We start from the raw sequence: 24049 nt of genomic DNA, 5'->3' as shown, positions 1-24049 counted from the left end.
CCTATATAAAAAATATCACTATGGATTGACCTGAGACTTTATATATAAGACATACTGCAGATTTCTGTTTAGGGGAATTGTAGTTGTTGACATTAGAGAAGCAACATTTTACTGCAGCTAGCAGTGATGTTGCCAATACTAAAGATTTTATTTAGGTAATGCTTGCACATGTGTGACTCTGGATCGTAGGAGATGTTGGTTGGTATTTAATAACTGTAATAACTAACAACTATGGACAGCATGGATAGATTATAGATAGCAAAGGGACCAAAACGCTTTTGTACATAGCGGCTGGTTGCAGTCTATATTTTGCATTGTGCAGAATAGTTTTCCTTATATTTCAATATTCAACTGTATCAAGTGCCCACTTACTGGCTAATTTCATGCAAAATTTATAACTAGAAATATAATGTTTATTTGTTAAATGGCACATACGAACAGCCGCCTCCTTCTCCAGGTTCTTCTCCCTTTTAGGAGAAATGCGTTTTGTATAGTTGGTAAGGGAGCACAGCACAGGCTTCCGGATCTTCAGGTTTGTAAAAGTCTTTAGATTACTCTCCTATGGAGTAATAGTGTAAGCAAAAAAGTTAACACAATGTTACACTTCTATTTTGATATTTATAAAATTAAAATAACATTTTGTTGTAAAATATCAAATTAATTTATATATATTTTTACCCCCATTTAAAGGTTTTCGTTTGCACAAAAAAAATCTGAAAGAATGTTGGGACCACCCTCTGAATGCATGGTATTGAAGAAGTTTGGCTTGAACTTTGTAGACAACAGTGCACTGGAGTTTTTTGTTCACCCTCCCCCACTTATCCCCATTGCTTTGAATGGATTTATGGCTATTTATTTGTTGACCTAGAAAAAACATAGTGCATACATATATACCCATATCAAATAACACTAGAGTGTGAACAGTGGATGACTCCTTTCTGCGTATATGCAGTATTTGCCCCCGGGTAGGGTTGAATAGACCCAAACCATGGATAAGCAAAGCCCCCTCATCTTGGTACATCACTGCCCTGACAATAACTGAAGTTTTACATTATGAAGGAAGCCAGCATCCAATATTTACGTATGTGCCCTTTTTTTCTGGATGCTGGATGAAGTGCAGAAGTTTTACGTCAACATATGAACTGTGGAGATGGCACTGTACACTCCACAGAAATGTTTACCTGCATATATGCGAACTTGCATTTCCTGTTTCCATAGTCCAATAAGGATCACAGTGAATTGTTGAGCAATGGGATACACTGGCTATAGCTTAGGTAAGAGCAAACAGTGGCTGGAAAAACCAGACTTAGACTTACCGGTAACTCTTTCTAGGAGTCTTTCAAGACAGCCTCAGATATAGGGCTCCTCCCTCCGGGACAGGAAACACGTGAACCCAATCAATTAAAACGGTGGTCCTCCAGGCCCTCCTCAGTTTTACTCCAAGAACAGCCAGAAGGCTCTGAAAGACATAACACACTAACAACCACGTTAGTACACATCCTCACCACTAGTCCAACTTAAACAACTTTGGGTGGGAAACCAGGCTGTCCTGGAAGACTCCTAGAAAAAGAGTTACCGGTAAGTCTAACTCCGGTTTTCTCATATCGTCTTCCAGGACAGCCTCTGAGATGATAAGCAAGGCGCTCACCTTGTTAGGACGGGACCACTGCCTGGAGGACCTTTCGTCCAAAAGTCTGTTCCTTATCAGACAATAAATCCAGACGGTAATGTCTTGCAAAAGTAGAGTAGCTGGACCAAGTTGCTGCCTTGCAGATCTCCTCCGAAGAGGCTCCAGCCCTCTCTGCCCATGACATAGAAACCGCCCTGGTAGAGTGAGCCTGCTTCCCCTCTAATTCATAGGCTTTAAACTATCGCCATTCTTATCCACCTGGCGATAGACGATTTGGGTGCCTTGCAGCCCTTGCGGGCGCCCGAAAAATTAACAAAAAGTGAGTCTGACTTCCTGAAGTCCCTAGTGGCTTCCAAAAAAATTAAGAGGCTTCTTCTGACATCTAACAAACTCAAAGATCCCGCCTCATCCCCGCTTGAGGTTGAAAAAAAACGTTGGCAAAATAATGTCCTGTGTCCTATAAAAAATGAACACAACCATAGGGAGAAAACTAGGGCCAGTCTTAAGCACTACCTTGTCCTCTAAAATTAACAAAAATGGTTCCCTGATCGAGAGCGCTTGCATCACTCACCCTTCTGGCTGAGGTGATTGCTATCAAAAAAACTGTCTTCAGAACTATCCATTTAAGGGATACCTTCTCTAAAGGCTTCGAAGGGATATCGGGTCAAAGACCTAAGGACCAAGGACAAATCCCAAGTAGGGCAGGTCTTCATCTTCACAGGCCTGGATCTAGCCAGAGCTTTGAAGAAGTTCTTGACAAAAGGATTCTGCTGGAGAGAGGACTGAAGAAAAACACTTAAGGCCGCCACCTGTACCTTTAGGGTGCTGATAGAAAGGCCCAGCTCTACCCCCGCTTGCAGAAAATCTAGGACTGCCGGGACCCCGGGATGCCCAACTCCCTGTTCTCGTAACCAGGAGTTAAACCTTTTCCCTATCTTGGTGTAAATCGCTCTAGTTACTGGTTTACGGCATTCTACCAAGGTCCTAACCACTCTCTCTGAGAAACCTTGTGATCTTAAGATCTGTTCCTCAGATACCAGGCCGCAAGCTTGAGTCTCTCTATCTGAGGATGCAGAATGGGCCCCTGGGAAAGCAAATCCTCCCTGACCGGAAGTAACAGCGGAGGATAAACAGCCAACCCCTTTATACTGGCAAACCAGGGTCTCCTTGGCCAAAAAGGAGCCACTAAAATGAGGTCCGTAGCTTCCAACCGGAACTTCTGTAGAACCTCCGCCACCATCCTTACAGGAGGGAAGGCATAACACAGGCCGAATTGACACGGATTGGCAAGGGCGTCTATCCCCCTGGCCCGATCCTGTGGGTGAATGGAAAAAAACTGTCACCTTCCTGTTGCTTTCTGTTGCAAATAGGTCTATTTCTGGCCTTCCCCAGCATGACACAATCTCCTCGAACACTTCCCTGTTGAGGGACCACTGGTCCTGGCCTACCTTCTGCCGACTGAGAAAATTGGCCAGCGAATTCTGAGCTCCCTTCAGATGAATCACTGATATCGAGGACAAGTTCCTCACGGCCCAGCAGAAAATTCTGTCTGCAATAGCCTGCAGCGTGGGGCTTCTGGTTCCCCCCTGCTTGTTCAGATAAGCTACTGCTGCCACATTGTCTGACCGAACCTGCAGATCCCTGCCCTGTATCTGGGACTTGAAGGTTTCTATAGCATTCCAAACTGCCAGAAGCTCCTTCTGATTTGAGGAACGACTGGCCTCTGGAAACCAGGGAAGACCTTTGTCCAGGTTGACTTGGGCCCGCCACCACCACAGAGACCTCCTGATGGCAGAAGATAGGGCCATAACCTGATCCAGGCTCTGCTCCCTGCCGTCCCAATAACTGAGCATAAGTCTCTGCAACGGGCGCGGATGATGCCTTGCCCAGGCCCCCGCTGGAAAACATGATGTCATCAACCCCAGGACTCTCATGACCTCTCTGATCTGGGCTTCCCGACCTGATTGAAGCTGGGCTACCGCCTGCTCTAGCTTGTTGATCTTCTCCACTGGAAGAAACACCCTCATCTCCACCAAAGAGATCCTGTACCCTAAATACAGGACTTCTTGTGAGGGGGTCAACTGGGATTTTTCCTGGTTGATCAGCCACCCCAGTGAACGCAGGAAAACCAAAGCCTCCTGCACGTCTTTCTGCAGCTGTTGGGCCGACTGAGCTATAAACAGTAGATCGTCCAGATATGGGATTACTGTTATAGCCCTGAGCCTTAACGGGGCCAGCGCCTCTGCCAGTACCTTTGTAAAGATCCTTGGTGAGGCTGAGAGCCCGAAAGTAAAAGCTCGAAACTGGAGGTGTACCACTCCTGTGTTCATTTGCACTGCTAGCCTAAGAAACTTCTGGGACTCCGGATGAATCGGGATATGAAAATATGCATCACTGAGGTCCACGGTGGCCATGTGCCAACCCCGAAACAGAAACTTGGTTACCGAGAAGATTAACTCCATCCAGAATTGCTTGTATTTTATGAACCTGTTCAAGGGGCGGAGATTCAGGATCAACCTGATTTTCCCCGAAGGCTTCTTTACCGCGAACACATGGGAGTAAACCCCCAAGCTTCGTTCCTCCAGAGGCACCTGCACCAGTACTTCTTGGTCTACCAGGTCTCCCAGAATAAGACCCAGAGCCTTCGCCTTCCCTTGGTTCCTTGGTAACCTGGTTACCTGAAAATTCGGGAGGGGAACTAAACCAATCTCCAACCTGTAGCCGTTCCTTATTACATCTTGTATTAATGGACTTTCGGTTGAAGCGTCCCATTGTGGAAGTAACTTCCCTAGCCTTCCCCCCACTGGGACACAGGAGTCACTGGGTTTTAGGGGAGGGTTGAGGAGGATTGAATAAGATTCCTCCTCTGCCCCTCCCCTTGTGACCCGACCAATGTTTTTTGGGGCGAACCTCCCTTTCCTGCAGGTTCTGCTGCCTAGAGCATCGAAAAAAACACTTTCCTTCAGCCTTCTTTTTCTTCTCTGGGAAAGCTTTCTTCTTATCCTGCGTGCACTCTAACGCCTCTTGCAGACCAGGCCCAAACAAGTGGTCCCCTGAAAAAGGTAATCCGCACAGTTTCAATTTCGAAGCTGCGTCCCCTGTCCAGGTCTTAAGCCAAACGGCCCTTCTGGCTGCATTCACTAACGCGGCAGATCTAGCGGCTAACTTGACTGACTCCGTGGAGGTGTCGGCCAAAAACCCTACTGCCTTGAACAGTAGCGGAAAGGACTTCAAAAGTTGTTGCCTGGAAGTGCCCGCTAATATATGTGACTGCAACTGTGTAAGCCAACACTCTAAGTTTCTGGCCACACAGGTAGCTGCTAGGGCTGGTTTAAGCCCAATCTAAGAGGCATCCCAGGCCCTCTTAAGCAGCATGTCTCCCCTCTTATCCATGGGGACCCTGAGTGAACCCATATCATCAAAGGCCAAATTTGTCTTTTTAGAGACTTTAGCCAAGGGGGCATCAAGCTTGGGAACCTTGTTCCAGGGATGCACCGCATCTGATCTCAAAAGGGAACCTCCTCTTAAGGCTGCCTGAAAAAAACTGCCTTTTTTCCGGTTGTTCCCACTCCAGCAGAATCGCCTCAATCAGCGATTTATGAACGGGGAATACCCTGTCTTTCAGTACGCTCGACCCCTGATACATCATGTCGTGCTTTGAAAGTTGGACCTGTTCTTCCCTGACACGCTGGAGATCATATATTGCCTTAAGGAGGTCACCCACGTCGTCCAAAGATAACTTGTATCTGGACGATCTAGCAGACTCTTCCTCTCCCTCTGACTCAGAAGTAGACTATGTCCTAGAGGAGTCTAGGGACCTTGGTACCCTCTCCTTATCCACCTCTTCCTCCTAACTCGGCTCAGACAAGGAGGGCATGCTCATGGCCCTGGGTAAGGAGACAGAAGGACCCTGCATCCTATCCATCATACTCTTAAAATGACTGGAAAGTGGATGCAATCTCATCCTTTACGGATGTCAAAACTTTGTGACAAGCTACCACCGAGTCCTCCTTAACAAGGCTACTGACACAATCCGAGCAAAGCCGCTTCTCCCAACCGGTGCCTAACTTAGCCCCACACACGGCACATTTCCTTCTGGCCAAAGGTATCTGGGCTCTGTCCTGTTTGACCTAAAAAACAAAGAAAAAACAGGGTCCCATTAGAATACCACCCCTGACCCACACCACTGTGCTTCTAGGGTCTGCCTAGGAAGTCCCCACCTCACCAGCAGGTTCCCCACCCGGGGAGGGTACTATGGTCAAAGTGACCCCTCAACCCCCCAGTGTAAGTCCTGGTCTGCCCTCACCAAGCTTACCTGGGAGGTGCTGGAGCCTGGGAGGTGCTGGAGCCTGCCAAACCGGAGTCCACCTGCACAACTGCGCCCTACATGGTTCCTGTGTTTTACTCAGTCTCCCTGAGTCCTTACACCGCTCCAGACAGCCCTGTAGCCACACCGCCGCTCCCAGAGGACTGGAACAGGTCCCACGGTGCCCCCTGATAGCGCAAATCCGGCGGAAGTGCGTCTCTCGCATTTCCGAACATTGGAACACAAAAACTCCTCCCACTCACGCTGTTCGTTCCCTATGACAGCACTGCCTGCAGTACCCGAACGCCAGCCAGTGGATCCAAATGTCTCTCGCCCGCCATCCGACTGACCAGGTACGAGCGGTTAGCGAGATAGTGGGGGAGATTGCCGTACATCGGTGTCCCGTTCTCTCCGAACGTTTCATGGCGGCGGGGATTGATAGCTACCCTCTCCTCCCTCCGAACGGACCGAGGGGTGTTATGGGCCAGGTCCACCAGGTGCTCCCCCCCAGGACATCCCCAGGACATCCCCTGAGAAAAAGGAGCTCCCCTACTAGTTCCGACATGCTCTTTCCCATCCGGCAGGAAACACAAAAACTGAGGAGGGCCTGGAGGACCACCCTTTTATTTGATTGGGTTGATGTGTTTCCTGTCCTGGAGGGAGGAGCCCTATATCTCAGAAGCTGTCCTGGAATACGATATGAGAAATATATCTTATGATGAAAAAAACATGTAAAAAAAAAAAAGAATAAAGACAAAGTGAGAACCACTAACTGTGTGATAAAAAAAATAGAAAGATCCCAGCTTCTAAAGTTAAATGTAATAACATAAAGAAGTACAGTCTGCCAAGATTATAGGGAAGGCCCCAACTACCCCTATTTGACTGAACTGGATTTACAGATCTTGCAAATAAGCCCCTATCTCATTAAAGTGACCTGCTTGCTTAAAACAATTCTACTGACAGTAACACAATGCAAGAAGGCACATCACAAGGTTTGCAACTGGTACCCCATGTTCAAGAGGCTGGAGAAAGCACAGACCCTGCAGGAAGCACAAAAAGTGAGACTCTGAAATCTGCAAAAATAACACCAAAAGGACAGATAAAAACAAACACGATAATCAATATTTCCAGCCAGCAGCTGAAAATTAGAGCCTTAAAAGTCCTCAGTCCTGGACTTACTTTCTGTCCCACTATTTAAATACGTTTCAGCAAGATGGACAATTTTAAAAGGTCATGAGAAAACCTAAACTGAATCAACATTTTCTGCTTCTTCTGGCCCTAAACAAACAGGTGATACTTAATTTAAATGAAAAATTACTGACTCCATGTGATCACTTCTCATACACAGAAAACTTTATTAAAAATGTGTGCGGCATGACAACCATAGGAAACCATATTCCAACTTGGATGCTGGCTCTTATCAGAGCTTGGAGAAAGCGGACAAGTAATTATGAGTGGATCACCCACTGTTTCCAGTTACATATAGATTACCAAAGATCTAGAAAGATTTAACTACTCTCCAATTGTATCTGGTTTGGAAAGCATCACTGAACCACTGGCCAAGTTCCTGGGCTACCAATCCCAGCTGTTTGCCATTACCAGTGAATTCCTGGGAAGGAATTTTTATCAGACTATGCTCTGGCCAGCATAGACAACAGTTCCTTATAAAGCAACATTTCCAATAGACATGAAACCACTGATGCTAAAACATTTTTACCAGACAGATTATCACAATTCCCATAGAATTCATTCTCTAAATCCTAGAACCCATTCTTGAAAATAATTACTACAGGTCTGAAGAATCCTTCTACAAATAAATCCAGGGATGTGGCAATAGAGAGCTATTGTCATGTCAGTGCTGTACAAAGATGAGGGGACTTTTTCTTTTGCTTATCCATTTTTGTGATTTGGTCTATATGCAGATAGGAGTAGGTCAGATGTTTGCATTGTTGATGGATGTAGATATACAGTATATCTAAATACTAGGTTTGTTCCTCCTGCTTGTTATCTTGATAAAAAAGAGTGTCATTGTGCCTTCAAAATATTGGTGTTAACGTTTTGCTGATATGCAACTTCAGTAAATTCTCCATCTGGATTTTCAGTTTGGCATGCTGACTTTTTGAACTATTATTGGATCTACATGGGCTCCCTAGAACTTTTTGTGCTATGGCTTAATGCAATTTCTGGCTTGAAATTCTGTCTTGGCTAATACTGTACCATCACTGATAAGTCAGCACCCATTGTTCTCCATTGAAGAGCTCAGTTTACAAGTTAGTAGAGTGTAAATAGTTTCTTGAAGGCTACAGGTAGCTGAAATGTTTTAGGATCCATTCACAGCAGCCACTGCATTACAACGCAGCGTCTGGTATGTGGTGTATCCATTGCAGTGCCCATGTGTCGATCTCCTTTCGCTTTTTTTTAAAACAATCTTTACTGAAATGTGATACAGTGACATTTCATTCAATTCTATACAGTGCATGGTGACTGTATATGCTGGGAAAAAAAAGTACAGCTGCACACCACCAAAATGCAATGGTGGGAACCGGCCACACCGCAGACAAAGCCTTTTTGCCTGGTGGTGGTTGGGGTCTGCTGGATTAGCCACCCAATACAGTCCGACTGCACCTGATGTGAATGAACACTTAAAGAGTCAGTGTCAAAAAACTTTTTTTAAGATGTAGTGCCCTTAGCCCTTGTTTTCTCAGTCTACCTTCAGCAGTCTGTAAACATCTGGTTCAGCATAGTACCAAACCCCTTCACGGATCTCTGGACTTGAATCTTTCTCATTTCTGAAGCAAGGATATTTTTCAAAATCCTCAATTTTATATGGAAAGCCACGTCTGTTTACTTCAAAGATAGAAACGGTATCCTGGATCTTAGGAAGAGAGACAACAAAATATAATGACAACGACAAGATAAAAAAGCCACAGCTTCACATAAAAAGTCAAACACCCACACAATCCCATTAAAACCTAATGGCAGTAAAACACCCCAATTAACTGTTCTACACCACCCATCCCTAAACACTTATGTGGCACCTCTCACTGTTCCAGGACTGTCCCAGCTGCAGCACCACTGTCCTCACACTTCCTGGTCTCACAGGAGAGACACTGATAGGAACCATTGGCTCCTGCTGCTGTCAAACTCTTGTAAGGCATGGGCATGGCTTAACAGTGATGTATGTGTCCATGGATGCAAACATCCCAGATTGGGAGCACGCACACACAAGTGCCTCCATAGGACAATACTTGCGAAAGGGCTAATAGGATCATTGCGCAGAACAGGGAAATAGAACCTCTTTTTTATTTTAAATAAAAAAAAAGTCTTTAATATCACTTTAACAGGGGTGCTCTACACCTAATATAAATGTAGGTGCAGGCATCCTTCTGTCCTGTAGGTGGCATTGTGCCGATGCTACAGGGGAAGGGGAGTCTGATAAAGTAGTTGAAAATCCTTACTCATAATCAGTGAAGTAAATAGTCTCAGAGATGGAAAAAATCCTCCTACATAAGTTGTACCCGTTTATCTGCAGCCATCTCTTCTTCACGATCATTCAAAGAGCAAAATATATACAGCGTGTCTGAGATCTCATAAAGCAGTGGGTGTAGAGCTGAAGTTACACTATTTAGATCTCAGTGAGGACAGCTCAGAGAGCTGATTGAAAGATACCCTCCCCCTCCTCTTTCACATAGCACACTGGAACAGAGATGAGGCTGTCAGTCACAGGTTGTGTGCTGGAGCTCCCTGCACTGTCACATTTTTTTCTCTTGGTGTCAAGAAAGGGGGACAGAAGTGACTCATGCAGATAGCAGAGGCAGCAGACAAAGATGACACTAGAGGCATATGCTTTGTTCATATATCATGTTAGAGGTTTACCACCACTTTAAAAGGAAATCGTCCCCTCAGAGCAGGGTTTCTCAAACTTTTTTCCTCTGAGAAACCCTTGGCAAAAAGTTTGAGATCTCAGGGAACCCCTGAAATAATCTACAGCTCGTGGAACATTGGTATGATCAGGGAGCTGTTGACACAAAAACAGTTATTTTTAGAAATAGCATGAAATAATAGAATCAATATTTAAAAATACCTATTAAATATGAAACTTATGTTTGCTTTTTTCTGCACAATTCTGGGCAAAACTTAAGATAAGCAGTGTACTGGGGGCAGCAGGGCAAAATACAGGAAGTCAACAGCGCAAAGCACGGAGTAAGCAAGGCAAATTATAGGGTCCAGAAGGGCAGAGAAGAGGGAGTCAGGTGAGCAGAGTACAGGGGGGCCAGCAGGGCAGAATAGAGGGGGGTCAGCAGAGCAGAGGGTGTCAGGAAGGCACAGTACACAAGGACAGCAGGGCACATTAAATGGGACCAGCGCACATTACAAAAGAGTCAGGGCATTTTACAGGGCACATTAGGAGTTTCCTTCTCATGCAGTGACGCAAGGAGGCAGCTATGATAGCCCTGGTTCTGATGTGATGTAACATAGAAGCTCCTGGGATGGACCGGGGGGGGGGGGGATAGCGGGAAAGAGCGGAGACATTTCACTGCTCTGCATGTATGGGAAGTGATAGGAGAGGGTCAGCAATGCCGTCTACATGTTGGCTACCTGCGAATGCCAGGTAGATCTCAGTGGAACCCCAGATGAGGGAGTTCACAATGGCGTAGTGGTTAGCACTCTCACCTAGCAGTAAAAAGGGTCACTGGTTCAAATCCCAACCACGACACTACCTGCCTGGAGTTTGCATGTTCTCCCTGTGCCTACGTGGGTTTCCTCCGGGTACTCTGGTTTCTTCCCACACTCCAAAGGCATGCAGGTAGGTTAATTGGCTTCTGTCCAATATTGGCCCTAGTATATGAATGGGGAGCTTGGATTGTGGGCTCCTTGAGGGTAGGGACCAATGTGAGTGTGCAATGTACAATGATAGGGGTAGACACTCACAGGTTGAACTGGAGTGACTAGTGTCTTTATTCAACCTTGCTAACTATGAAACTATGAGAAACCCTGTCTTACAGACTTCATTAGGCCTTTCTAGAAAAGTCTGGTATCTGATTTGAGACTTAATTCCTGAGAGAGTGCTGGCATTCATTTTAAAGGGGAGCCTTTAAATAGGTGATCCCATGTCATTTGGGCATGCTCTGAGTGAGTGGGCCAGTGAGGGAAATAAACCCACTGGTTAGGGACAGTGCTTAGAACAGGAAAAGTTCCCAGTGAGTAGGAACAGCGTAAGGGACACTGGTTTATTGCCGATGAACTTCCCTTTTATTCCCTTCAGTGGGTTAGTGCAAGTAAGTTTTGCTGCATACAGCCACCCCTCTATCAGAGCCGTCCTCTGGTAATGTTACAGTGTATTACAATATTGAGAGCTGTACTGAACTACCTTGTTCTATAGTGTGCCAATTCATTTACTTATTGTGATGGTTTCAACTCTGAACAATCATAAAGTTTCCACTTTGCTGAGGCCTGTGTGTGTAATCCTCCCAAGCAGGTACCCTGACTGTGGTCCCGCCTACAACTCTTTTTAAGACATCCCTGCACCCTGTTTGGTTTATCTTGTCTGCATTAGCTGAATCACCCCAGATTATCCTAAGGGGCTGCAGGAATAGTTTTTTTGTTATACCTCTTATCACCAGTATTGACTTTGATGCTGCGGTATTCTTTACGCAAAGCAACAGGGTTACTTTTCCCCAGTAGCACAATCGTATCTCTCTTGTTCACCCAAAAATAATTTTTAAGGCCAGGAGCATAAATGCTATTCATATCTCACATAGGGCGCTTTATTCACTCCAATGAGAGTACTTGCCAAGTAGTGTTGCCAACCTACCAGACTGAAATTTACTGACACAACACCCAAAATGTACTGGCACAGCCAAGTTTTTGCTAGCATTTCCAAAAGTTCCAAAATTACAATTTTAAGTGCATATTTCAGAATTTAGGCTACAAACAAGTACAATATGCAATTAGCAATAGCAATGTGATTAGATATTAAAGCGGTAGTAAACTTAACCTGGAAAAAAAAAAAGGGTCCCTTCTTCAGGTTTCAGCCATAATGTGCTATTATGCACTGCATACTAACAAATTATGTTAGACTTAGCTTTAGAACGGATCCCTCCAGTGGTGCACTTTCACCCCTGACAGGGGTTTCATCTTCACCTGGTCTTCTTCCGTGTTCATTAACTCCGGCCATCTGATTGGCCGGAGCCACAATGACTTCACTCCTACGAATGCGTGCGGGAGGCCTGGGCACAGCACAGAGCTTTGAAGGAACGGAACACATATGCTGTTCCTTCAGAGCACATGCAACGTTGATGCCACCAGCTGCTGCTCACTGTAATATCAACTAAACGCTGCAAGCTTTGGAGATATTCCATTTACACACAGGTAAGCTCTGCTATGAGCTTACCTGTAGGTAAAAATGGTGCAAAAGTGTTTACTACCACTTCAAGGCAAAAAATTTATTTGTTTCATTTTCGATATATTAAGTAAGTAGCTCAAGGACAGGGCTCAGAAGAAATTAGAATGGGCAGGCACACACACACGCACAAAACTGACTCTCACATTGAAACTGATAGCAGGTTGCTGCAGCACAGACGACAACGTCACCTCACCGACATGACCTGTCCCCTCCCGAGTCACAGTAACATTCTCTCCACGCCAGGTGGTCCCTTCAGTCCACTCCAGTCCAACGCCCAGGCACTGCCTTTGCCAGACCCACCCCCAGCAGAGGCCACCCAAACACATTGTAGCAGATACTCGGACTGTCATGTGGCCTCCGGACAGGAACTGCACATGCGCAGTTCCAAGCCGAATGTGTCACATCCATATTTTTTACTGGCAGCCCTTTCCTGTCACTGGTATTTTCTGGCAGGAGAAAAGTGCCCGCTTTTTACATGCTGCCAGTAAAAATACTGATTGTTGGCTAAACTTCTTGGCACAAAGTCACATGGAGTGAGTCACATGCTCCTCTATAACTTAAATTAGCAGATAAAGTTGAATACTCCCCCACTGCCTGCTTCTCCAGTCTTCCTATGTTTAAGAGCTATAGTTGCTTGGCTGACATTCAACACTCCAGGAATGTCACATTCCTGTGTTCCCTTGCTGAGTGTTGTGGTTCATTCCCCTAAGGGTTCATGCACACTGGCTTAAAGTATGCTGGTTCTACAGGAGTTTGGGGTTTTCCTGTAGCAGCAGCTCAAAGTTATCCTATGTGCCCATGCACATTAGGACGTTTACAGGCATAGTTTAAACTCAGCTTTAGAAGCAGGAAAAAAAACCCTTCTGGTTTGTGTTTTTGATTGGAGCTTTCTGGCAGAAAAAAAAAATGCTAAACACTCTTAAGCTTTCCTAAGTATCTATATAAAAATTCTCTATATGAGTGTTTTTTTCTGCCAATGGAACAGTTTTTTTTTAAGCCCAGTGTGAATGGATACTTATATTACGAGTACTGAAGTGACAGATGAAAAAACTACAAATCACAGGGGACATATTTGGAAGTGTGTCAGATAAAGAGATCATTGTTCTGCAAGATAGTGAAAACTGTAGGAATGGGTGGTGGAACCGGCAAGAAAAGCCCCTCTTTTGCAATTCATGTCACATTTTTAACTCATGCTTTTGCAATGCACAGGTTTGTTCTATCTCCTTTGGAGGCAGGGATTGATGTAAAAGCTCCAAAGCTGTTCATAATGTGCTGCTGAATAAAACAAAGTTCTTTAAATCAAATCAGTAAAATATATTTCAAGGGATTCGTTTTCAGTATACATACCATTTGGTTTGGTAGATTAAATTTATCGTGATGTTTGTGAAGCAAGAGTCCTTTATCCACAGAGCGCACAGAGCAAAGCGATCCAGACTCTGCTTTTACTTCCAGACTAACCACCTCTCCTGGATGGACTTGATCTTTAGAGAACTTGATCTGAACCTGCTCGTTGTAGAACACATAAATGAGATGTATTATCAACTAATACTGTAAAAACATCATGGATGATTTGCTTTATATAAAATTCATCTTCGGTCTATAAAGCTAGTACATATTTTCTTCCAAGGACAGATCTAATTTTAACTAAACGTTCACACACTTACTACATCCCTCCTAAGCCACAGTATATCCAACAAAATGAATCTGAGCACTGGTTACACTTTGACTTGAGTTAGATTATATATAAATGGTTATAGCCTACACTACCTCCTATAAACTATACAAAAATCCATAAAATCGATAAATAATACAAAGTGTTGCTTGCTTTATCACTGTAAGGTGATTTCGCAAGACCTTCTTCTACAAAAAGAAATATACAAATCTAAGTGAAGCTCAAAACTCTTATGTGATATACTATCAATGTATCAATCAGACTGAAAACATAAAAACCTAATTCTTAATACATGCAAGAATAAGATTGCCAATAAAAGCAAAATTAAAGCAGTAGTAAACCGCTGGGCTTTCTTTCTTTTTAAACCTGATGTGAAACATTATGTGAAACTTACCTTAGAACAAAACCCTTCAGTGGTGAGCTGTCACCACTGAAGGTGCTTCCATCTTCTTTAACAGTGAACAAAAATAAGCAGCAGAACAGCTATCTTTGCTTCACTCATATGACTTGTGCACCTCTACCAGGTGAGGAGGGAGGAGACGAGCCCATGACATCTCGCCACCACCGTTTGAGTGTGTTGTGGTGAGCAGGCTGACGCTAAAGCGCATTGTCATTTTTATCCTGTGAGTGTCTTATATCCGCTGGGGTGTTTTAATAAACCTTTTGGAAATGGAGAGCACCATGTTCTTGCCTTCTTGTTCAATATGATTTATTTTTGATGACACGAACGTACATTTGGAACCAGAGGGTGTATCCCTCCAGAGTTTGAAGAGAACTGTGGAGGGTCTGCCAAGTTCATAATTGTTTCCATTTGGATGATACAGATGAGCCTGTTTTGCATTCACCTGGTTAGTGGCGGTGTACAAGTCACATGAAGAAGCAAAGATAGCTGGTCTTTAATTGCACTTTTTGGGGTACTGGATTGTTTATTTTTGTTCACTGTTAATTTGGATTTTTATTTTATTGGCAATCTTATTTTTGCATGGACCAAGAATTTGATTCTTACATGTTTTCAGTCTGATGTAAACATTGATAGTATACCACATAAGAGTGTTAACCTTCATGATAGACCCATGCCATGATTACACAGCTGAGCAAATAGCTGGGTGGGGGAAATAGTGCACTTTAGCTTGAGCGGTGAGTTAATAAATATTTAGTTGAAACTAGATCTGTTTTTTAAACAGCTACTTTAAATTTTATAGTAAATGATTTAGGAAAAAGGAAGAGAGGTACCACATTACACTTTACAAAAACATTGTTCATTTCCCAGAAAATCACTTCCTGCTCCCCACCTCAGTTTACAACAGACATTTGGTAATCTTTTCTAGGTCTTTTTTTTACAGATAGACTAAATAATTTAACTCAAAGTATCCAACTACTAGAGGGTTTCAGGGATTGTGGCTTGCATGTGGATTTTCTGAACATAAGTGGATTTTTTTGAACTAAAGTGGAGAGTTAATAACCAGGAGTTGTGCTTTGACTGCTTCTGCTTGACTGCTTCTGCTTGCAAGTGTTGTTTTTGGGGGTGTTTTATTTTCTCCCCTCCTTTATTGGATACATTTGCTAGCAGTTTTTAAAAGACCTTTTTTGCTGACACTTTTTAAACTGCATTTTTTTTCCCCTCTTTCTTCCTCCCAAATTAGGGGAGGGGTTAATTGTTCACAGGTGTATAAAGGTAGTTATACAAACTCCCCCTTGAGCTTGCTCCCTGATTGTGGCTTGCATGTGGATTTTCTGAACATAAGTGGATTTTTTTGAACTAAAGTGGAGAGTTAATAACCAGGAGTTGTGCTTTGACTGCTTCTGCTTGACTGCTTCTGCTTGCAAGTGTTGTTTTTGGGGGTGTTTTATTTTCTCCCCTCCTTTATTGGATACATTTGCTAGCAGTTTTTAAAAGACCTTTTTTGCTGACACTTTTTAAACTGCATTTTTTTTTCCCCTCTTTCTTCCTCCCAAATTAGGGGAGGGGTTAATTGTTCACAGGTGTATAAAGGTAGTTATACAAACTCCCCCTTGAGCTTGCTCCCTGATTGTGGCTTGCATGTGGATTTTCTGAACATAAGTGGATTTTTTTGAACTAAAGTGGAGAGTTAATAACCAGGAGTTGTGCTTTGACTGCTTCTGCTTGACTGCTTCTGCTTGCAAGTGTTGTTTTTGGGGGTGTTTTATTTTCTCCCCTCCTTTATTGGATACATTTGCTAGCAGTTTTTAAAAGACCTTTTTTGCTGACACTTTTTAAACTGCATTTTTTTTTTCCCCTCTTTCTTCCTCCCAAATTAGGGGAGGGGTTAATTGTTCACAGGTGTATAAAGGTAGTTATACAAACTCCCCCTTGAGCTTGCTCCCTGATTGTGGCTTGCATGTGGATTTTCTGAACATAAGTGGAGAGTTAATAACCAGGAGTTGAAAACAGGAGTTAAGACAGGAGTCTCTAACCTCTATCCTACATCCATCCTCCCCTCCATTTTAAAGATCCCACTGCAAGGGGCAACCAGACAGCTTTCCAGAAATGTCAGGCTGACAGCAAGCCAGATTCACCGGATCAGAGTGTTTTAAGGGGACAACCGCAGCCAGGTAAGCTCGCACCTCCACTCCCCCCCCCCCCCCCCCCAGTGATTGTTCCAGGGACTCTGTCCGACCGCCTACGGGGATCAGGAAGGAATTTTTGCCCCACTGGTGCATTTGGCTGCTACTGTCAGGGGGTTTTTTGCCTTCCTCTGGAACAACCATAGGTTAGCATACCCCTACCTCCGGCCTCCTTTCCATTTTTTACGCTATCCTAGGACGACTATTCCAGATCACAGCCAGATTTATTTTCTAAGCGGAGACCTCCACCTTAAGTAAAGGCAGCTGGAACAGCCAGCAACCGAATACAACAACTCCTTCCGCATCCATATAGGCATCCCCTGATCAACTTGCGCGCTAATAGCCTCAAGCACGGCGGCAAGTCTGATACCTAGCCCCACCTCAGGATCAATACCCTGATCAGGATCATCATCTTAGGCCCATAGTACCATCAACAGCATCCACAAACCATGTGCTACTTCAAATACTCAGCTGAAGTTCTGCACAGACTAAGGAACATCAACACCACATTGCCATCTTCCATACAAAAAATACTTCAAAGAGAACAACTATTAAAAACCGGACGACAAGCAGCTCCCAACCACAGGAAGACATCTACTCGACCACTACAATTAGATTGCGCCTTGATTAACGCCAGGTCTGCAGTCAAACATAGACTGGAAGTACACGACTTCATCATCGAGAACAATGTAGATTGTCTCTTCATCACCGAAAGCTGGTTAACCTCTGACTGCAACACCATCCTCACCGAATTGGTGCCGGAAAACTACAGGATCCTAACCGAACACCGGATAGGGAAAAAAGGAGGAGGCCTAGCAGTGATCTTTAAAGGTCACCTGGATCTCACTAAACCATCATCTCAGAACCCAGTGTCTTTTATGGAAACCCTGACGCTACATTTTCAACCAACACCCCATGACACCACTCATATTCTACTGTGCTACAGACCACCGGGACCAAAGTCCAATCTTCTTTCACCCCTCACGGAATCCTTTGCAATGCACACCCTAAAATTCAAAAATTTCCTGGCACTCGGAGATTTCAACCTTTGGGCAAACGAGCCTAAAGACCCCATCGCGACTGCCTGCATCAATCAACTAGAAGAACTGGGTCTACAGCAACTGATAAAGACTCCCACGCATGGGTCAGGACACACCCTGGACCTCATTTTCAAACAGAACATCGACGTCAACATATGCGACAACATAACTCTGCCATGGACGGATCACCACGCCATCAAATTCAAAATCACTACCAACATCACCAACGCAAAACGGAAACCTGTAACAACGCACTGGACCAGATCGCATAAAAAACTGTACTCCGAAGCCTTCAAAACCACTCTGTCCAAAAAAATATCTACAATAACCTTAAACCACTCTACGGAGGAAACACTCAACTCCCTGAACAAGGCATTACTGCAATCAGCAGACTCGGTAGCACCAAAACGCAGGGCTCTCATCAGGAAGAAAAATGCTGGATGGTTTAATAGCTCCCTCTCCGTACTAAAGCAACAACGCAGAAGAGCGGAAAGAACATGGAGAAGAAATTCCACCGAGGAAAACCTATTTAACTACAAAGGTCTGACAGAGAATTATCGGAAAGCAATCTTCAAAGCCAAAAAGGACCACTTCTCATATACAATCTCAACGGCCGCAAACCAACCACGGGAACTGTTTAAACTGGTTAATCAATCAATGAATCCGGTGTGCCTAGAACCCCCAGAAAGCGAATCCCAGGATTACTGTGACAAACTGTCAGATTTTTTCATCGATAAAGTCAAAACCATCAGGGAAACAATTTGTCAGAAGAAAACATCCGACCTCAGCCAGCAAATACATAAAGAGGATGTCCGCACCAACATACCGCAACCGCCAAAATTTTCACTATCCCCAATTACCGTAGACACCGCAAAAAACATCATTAATAAACTGCGTGACAGTACCTCACCTATTGACATCATCCCCACAAAACTACTGAAAGAATGCTCCGACATCGTGGCTCCAACCATAACCCACCTCATAAACCGATCATTCCACGAAGGGATTGTTCCCAGCATCCTCAAACAAGGCATCGTCAAACCTCTACTCAAGAAACCAAACCTGGACCCTCAGGATCCAAACAACCGTAGGCCAATTACAAGCCTCAACACCATTTCTAAGATCATGGAGAAAGCTGTAGTACATCAGCTACAACTTCACCTGGATACTCACAAACTCCTGGACCCGCTGCAATCAGGCTTCCGCCCGGGTCATGGAACAGAAACAGCTCTCCTCAAGATTTGGGATGACGCCCTCGAAGCGGCAGATGACGGAGAGCCGTGTCTCCTCGTACTGCTAGACCTAAGTGCAGCGTTTGATACAGTAGATCACAATACTCTACTCGTCCGCCTCACAGAAGTAGCCGGAGTCCAAGACATAGATCTCCATTGGTTCGCGTCCTTCCTAGGAAATCGGTCACAGACAGTGAAACTAGGAAAATTCCTCTCCGAAACTCGGGCAGTCACCTGCGGAGTCCCTCAAGGCTCTCCGTTGTCACCCGTTCTCTTCAACATTTACATTCGCCCACTCCTTCAAATCATCAGATGCTCAGATCTCTGCTTCCACTCTTACGCTGACGACACGCAACTTTATTTCCGGATCAATGGAAAAAAAGATCACCAACAACAACTTGAAAACTGCCTCAAATCAATAGAGGACTGGATGACCACCAACTCCCTCCAGCTGAACCAATCAAAGACAGAGCTTCTTATCTTACACCCAAATCATAAGCCCGCAACCAAAACCTCCTGGTCTCCACCAACCGTCTTTGGGCAGACTATCTCCCCAAAGACCAAAGCCAAGAGTCTCGGGGTTATTTTAGACGCACAAATGTCAATGGATGCGCAAATAGGAGCAGTAGTCAGTCGATCTCACCATCTGCTGCGCATGCTTCGCAGACTCATCCCTTTTATCCCAAAGAATGACAAAGCAGTGGTAGTTGGAACAATCATTAATTCACGACTGGACTACGCAAACTCGCTTTACATAGGATTACCACAATATCAACTTGCGCGATTACAACTGATCCAAAACACGGCGGCAAGGCTGATAACAGGAAAAAAACCCTGGGAATCCATTTCTCCTTCACTGAGGAGCTTACATTGGCTAACCGTAAAAAATCGGATCACGTTCAAGACCCTTTGCCTCACCCACAAATGCGTGCATAGAGAAGCTCCGCAATACCTAATGGAGAAAATAAATCATTACACACCAAACTGCAGTCTTCGATCAGCCAACAAAAACCTCCTCCTCGTGCCCAAAGCCCGGTATAAATCCAAGGGGGATCGGAGATTCGCTGTCCAAGGGCCTCGGCTATGGAATGCTCTACCAATAAACATCCGCCTGGAAGAAAATCACCTGGCTTTTAGGAAAAAACTCAAGACCTTCCTCTTTTAGCAGATGATCAAAGCTCGCCACAGCGCCTAGAGGCGATTCAGTTCGCATTGTGCGCTATATAAGTATTTCATTCATTCATTCATTCATCCCTCTTGACAAAGTGTTTTAATTGTTTATAAAATTCAGTATAATAGTATAATTGAATTAATTTTCTCACCTTATTGTTTGGACACATTGGCACTTCAAACTTTGTCCTACTTGCTGCAATATCTCCATCTAACAGAACCGTGAAAACAAGAATAGTGGCTTTTGGAAATAACTCAATCACTTTGCTGAACTTCAGGGAAAATGTTCCATGTAGATCTGCAGGAATGAGAAAAATGCATAAATGTTACGGCTGCCCTCAAAGGGCTGGTTGTATCTGTAAGACTAGATGTCCAGAGCACCCCACCACCTCTTACGTCAGATGTGAAAACCCCCTTATCAGAAGTCAAGAGTCCTCCACCTTTCCTTACATTACAGTTCACACCTTACATTGTGCTGTTCCTGGGAAGAAACTGGGTAGCAGAAAGTACAAGGTCTGGAGGAGTACCAGAGGAGAGCTGGAGTCAGCTGCCAGAGTTTACTGAATGCTGAGACCAGGGGAGGTGGAGATGAGGAGTTGCTGCTGCACAGAGAAGCCTCCTCACTGCTACCGACTGCTGAGACATGGTAGGAGAGCAGATGAGGGGGTGCAACAGCTCAGGAGGGGTGCGAGAGCCACATGAAATGGGCCTTGTGTTTGATTCATGTGTGCTATGGTAAAGGGTTAGTCTACCTCTAAGTGATATTTTAAAGTTTAAGGTCAGTACTGAAGATATACAAAAGGGAGCAGCGAGGCTGCCTAACAATGGCCACAGCAAGTGCGCAGACCCAGGAAATCAAATGCAGACATATCACCAATAGAATCCTCAAAAATTAAACAGATTGTTAACAGCTTTAGAATTCACTTAAAGAGGAAGTAAACTCTCCCACTCCGTTGCCACTTTTCATCTATACCATTATATGAAGTTATAAGCAAGCATCCATTGTAAATAAGCCTCATTCGCATATTACTTACTTTTTATATTAACTTTTATAAATGGTTTCTCCAGGGATTAGGCTGTGCCCTTTTAGGTATTGTTTCCCAAGTCTGCTTTGCATATTACTTCTGCCCTTTCATTATGGCTTGCTGTTATCTCGCGCATGCATGATCGTGTCTTAACCAAGCCTCAGTTTCGATCTAATGTGCCTATGGCGACCGTGCTCAGCCGCTCATAGCCAGCCTGAGAGTGCAGAATTGTATAGCAGTTTTGCTGTGTGCCTGCCTGGCTGATGACGTCAATCTGTGACGAAACGATCGTCGGGTAGATACGTCTACACTTCGTGCTAATTTTATCCGCTTTATTTTATATTTTTGCTAGCAATTTTTTTCGTTCAATTTTATACGACTCCATTGAGTCATTTGTATCTTTCAACGCCTATTTGGTTGGAAAATAAAGTACATATGTTTTAGACTTTATCACACGATTGGGCGTTTTTTTCCTTTCTCATCCATTTGGTGACACGCCAACATTTTTCGAACGGACCGGAACGGACGACGCTCAAGGAACACCCGAAGGTGTGGGTCAATCTTTACCTTCCTATCCGGAAAGGTGATTCGAGTCATCCATTCACACGAGCAGTGTCGGAGGAACGATCTTGTCCGATCCCAACACTTGGGGAGTTCGTATTTGCGCACACTAAAGGTGGCTCTGGTAAGCCTTTACTACTTACTTAAACTGTAGAGTGAAAGAATTTACGTGGTCAAGCACCTATACCAGTGACACCTGGGACCAATTTTAAAGCTTCATTCACGTTCAACTATAAAGTTCCATTCACGTTCCATCTAATGAACTTATATCTTCACATTTATGGGGCCTTGTAAATCACTTCATTTATCCAAAGCATGGGATTTGTTTTGATTTGTTTTTCAATTTTGTTGTTTGTTTTTTTCACTTAATCACAAGTTTGTGCTTCACAGCACTAAGCTGTAGTTTAAATAATTATTTTTTGTCCCTCTAAAAGTGTTTTTTTGACCCCTTTTTTTGGTTCAATAACCCATTTTTTGTTTATTGCACAATATGCACATGTGTATTGTTTATCATTGATGTTTTACTTTTTGGAAACATTATCTTTGAAAGTTTTTTTTCCTGATTTATTGTTTCACTATATTCAGTCACGTGTTACACATTAAGCGCGGCACTGTTTTCCACAAGGCTGCTCTATGCAGCGGCTAATCCCTGCTATCGTATGCAGTACGAGACTGCAGATTTTCTCTGCACTTCCTACTACACCCCATGTGACCACATGACGTCACATGGGGTGTAGTAGGAAGTGCAGAGAGAATCTGCAGTCTCGTGGGTTTTGATTGCAGTGCCGCTGGGAGAGCAAATAACACCACACGGCATCCTTTCAATGGATAGATGGTGTAACGGCACTCAGAGCGTGCCGTGAAAAACCGGAGAGATGTGCATGCGCCAGTGACGTCACTACATAGAACGGGATGTATTACAAGAAAAGTAAGCAAGTAAGGAGACATCTACAAGCTGCAATCATTCTCAAATTTCAATCTGCTTAAAATATGCTAACGTTGTGGGGGAGGGTTTACAACCACTTTAACGTTGAAATATCTGTTTTGCATATGAAGACTACTCAAAATATTTAACTCTTTGGTAGGTGCTGTAGAGTTACCAGTTATAGATATTTTCTTTTAAAACTCTAAGATTACTGTGTTAACATTTGCAGGTCTGCAAACCTGCTGTAACCATTGCAAGTAAGACACACTCTCACTGTTGAAGTAGAATTTTATATTATAGAGCAGTGTTTCTCAACCAGGGTTCCACGGAACCCTAGGGTTCCGCAAGAAGTCCCCAGGGGTTCCGCAACAATCTACCAGCCAATCACAGACAGCTGACGGGTAGATCGGGTCTCCTTTAACACAGGCAGAGTAGCGCATGATGCATCTGTAATAAGTTCTCTTTCATATTGCGCTGCTCCCCGCCGGCCCCTCCTTTCTTCCCATCCACCCCAACAGCTTGGGACTTCACTTTTGATAGACAAGAAGAGAGGAGGGGCCAACGGGAAGCAGCACGATATGTAAGAGAAGACTTATTCCAGCCGCTTCCCGCGCTACTCTGCATTTGAAATGGCTACAACAGTGTACCGGTGTGCACCATGCCCTGCTGTGAGTGTGGGCTTATGTGCCCCAGGCCCTGTCATGTGCCCCAGGCCCTGTCATGTGCCCTGCAATGTGCCCCATGCCCTGCCATGTGCTCTGCACTGTGCCCCATGCCCCACCATGTGCCCCATGCCCTGTGATGTACCCCATGCCCTGCCATGTGTCCTGCGATGTGCCCAATGCCCTGCCATGTGCCCCATGCCTTGTCATGTGCCCCATGCCTTGTCATGTGCCCTGTGATGTGCCCCATGCCCTGCCATGTGCGCTGTGATGTACCCAATAACCTGCCATGTGCCCCATGCCATGTGCCCTGTAATGTGCCCCATGCCCTGCCATGTGCCCTGTGATGTGTCAATACCCTGCTGTGTGCCTGTAATGTGCTGTATGCCCTGCCATGTGCTGCTGTGAGCTCCATAATCTGCTCTGTTCCCTGCTGTGAGCCTTGTAAAATGCCCTGTGTCCTGCTGTGAGCCCCATAATGTGCCCTATGTCCTGCCCCATATCCTGCTGTGTGCCCCACTTTGTGTTGTTTGGCCCATGATGTTCCCCATTTTCTGCTGTGTGCCCCATGTACTGCTGTTTTTCCCTTAAGTTGCCCAATGCCCTGCTGTGAGCCCTGTAATGTGGCACGTGCCCTGCTTTGTGTCCCTTGATGTGCCCCATTGTCTGTATTGTGCCCTGCTGTGTGCCCCTTGTGCCCCATGCTCTGCTGTATGCCCAATGATGTGTCCCATGTCCTGCTGTGTGTCCCTTAATGTGCCCCGGGCCCTGCTGTGAGCCCTGTAATGTTCCATGTGCCCCATGCCCTGCTGTGAGCCCTGTAATGTGCCCTGC

The 24049-nt window shown here is 44.7% G+C and overlaps 1 protein-coding gene across 4 annotated transcripts in view; it reads right to left on the bottom strand.

Annotated features, from left to right (window-relative positions):
• Window positions 1–24049, bottom strand: part of LOC143930665 (alpha-2-macroglobulin-like protein 1) — a 311800-nt gene that overhangs the window by 136678 nt on the left and 151073 nt on the right. For all 4 annotated transcript variants that reach the window (XM_077455168.1, XM_077455166.1, XM_077455167.1 and 1 more), the window contains 4 exons: window positions 20195–20340; window positions 13690–13845; window positions 8647–8811; window positions 436–559 (listed from right to left, as the gene is read on the bottom strand). In XM_077455168.1, coding sequence (XP_077311294.1) covers window positions 436–559; window positions 8647–8811; window positions 13690–13845; window positions 20195–20340 — 591 coding nt within the window. The remainder of the gene's footprint in view (window positions 1–435; window positions 560–8646; window positions 8812–13689; window positions 13846–20194; window positions 20341–24049) is intronic.

Source organism: Lithobates pipiens, unplaced genomic scaffold (genome assembly GCF_037356315.1).
Source record: "Lithobates pipiens isolate NorthernLeopardFrog02 unplaced genomic scaffold, aLitPip1_a1.2 Scaffold_25, whole genome shotgun sequence".
Lineage (NCBI taxonomy): Eukaryota > Metazoa > Chordata > Amphibia > Anura > Ranidae > Lithobates > Lithobates pipiens.
Note: the sequence above shows the minus strand (reverse complement) of the source record. Positions and strands in the feature narration are given on the sequence as shown.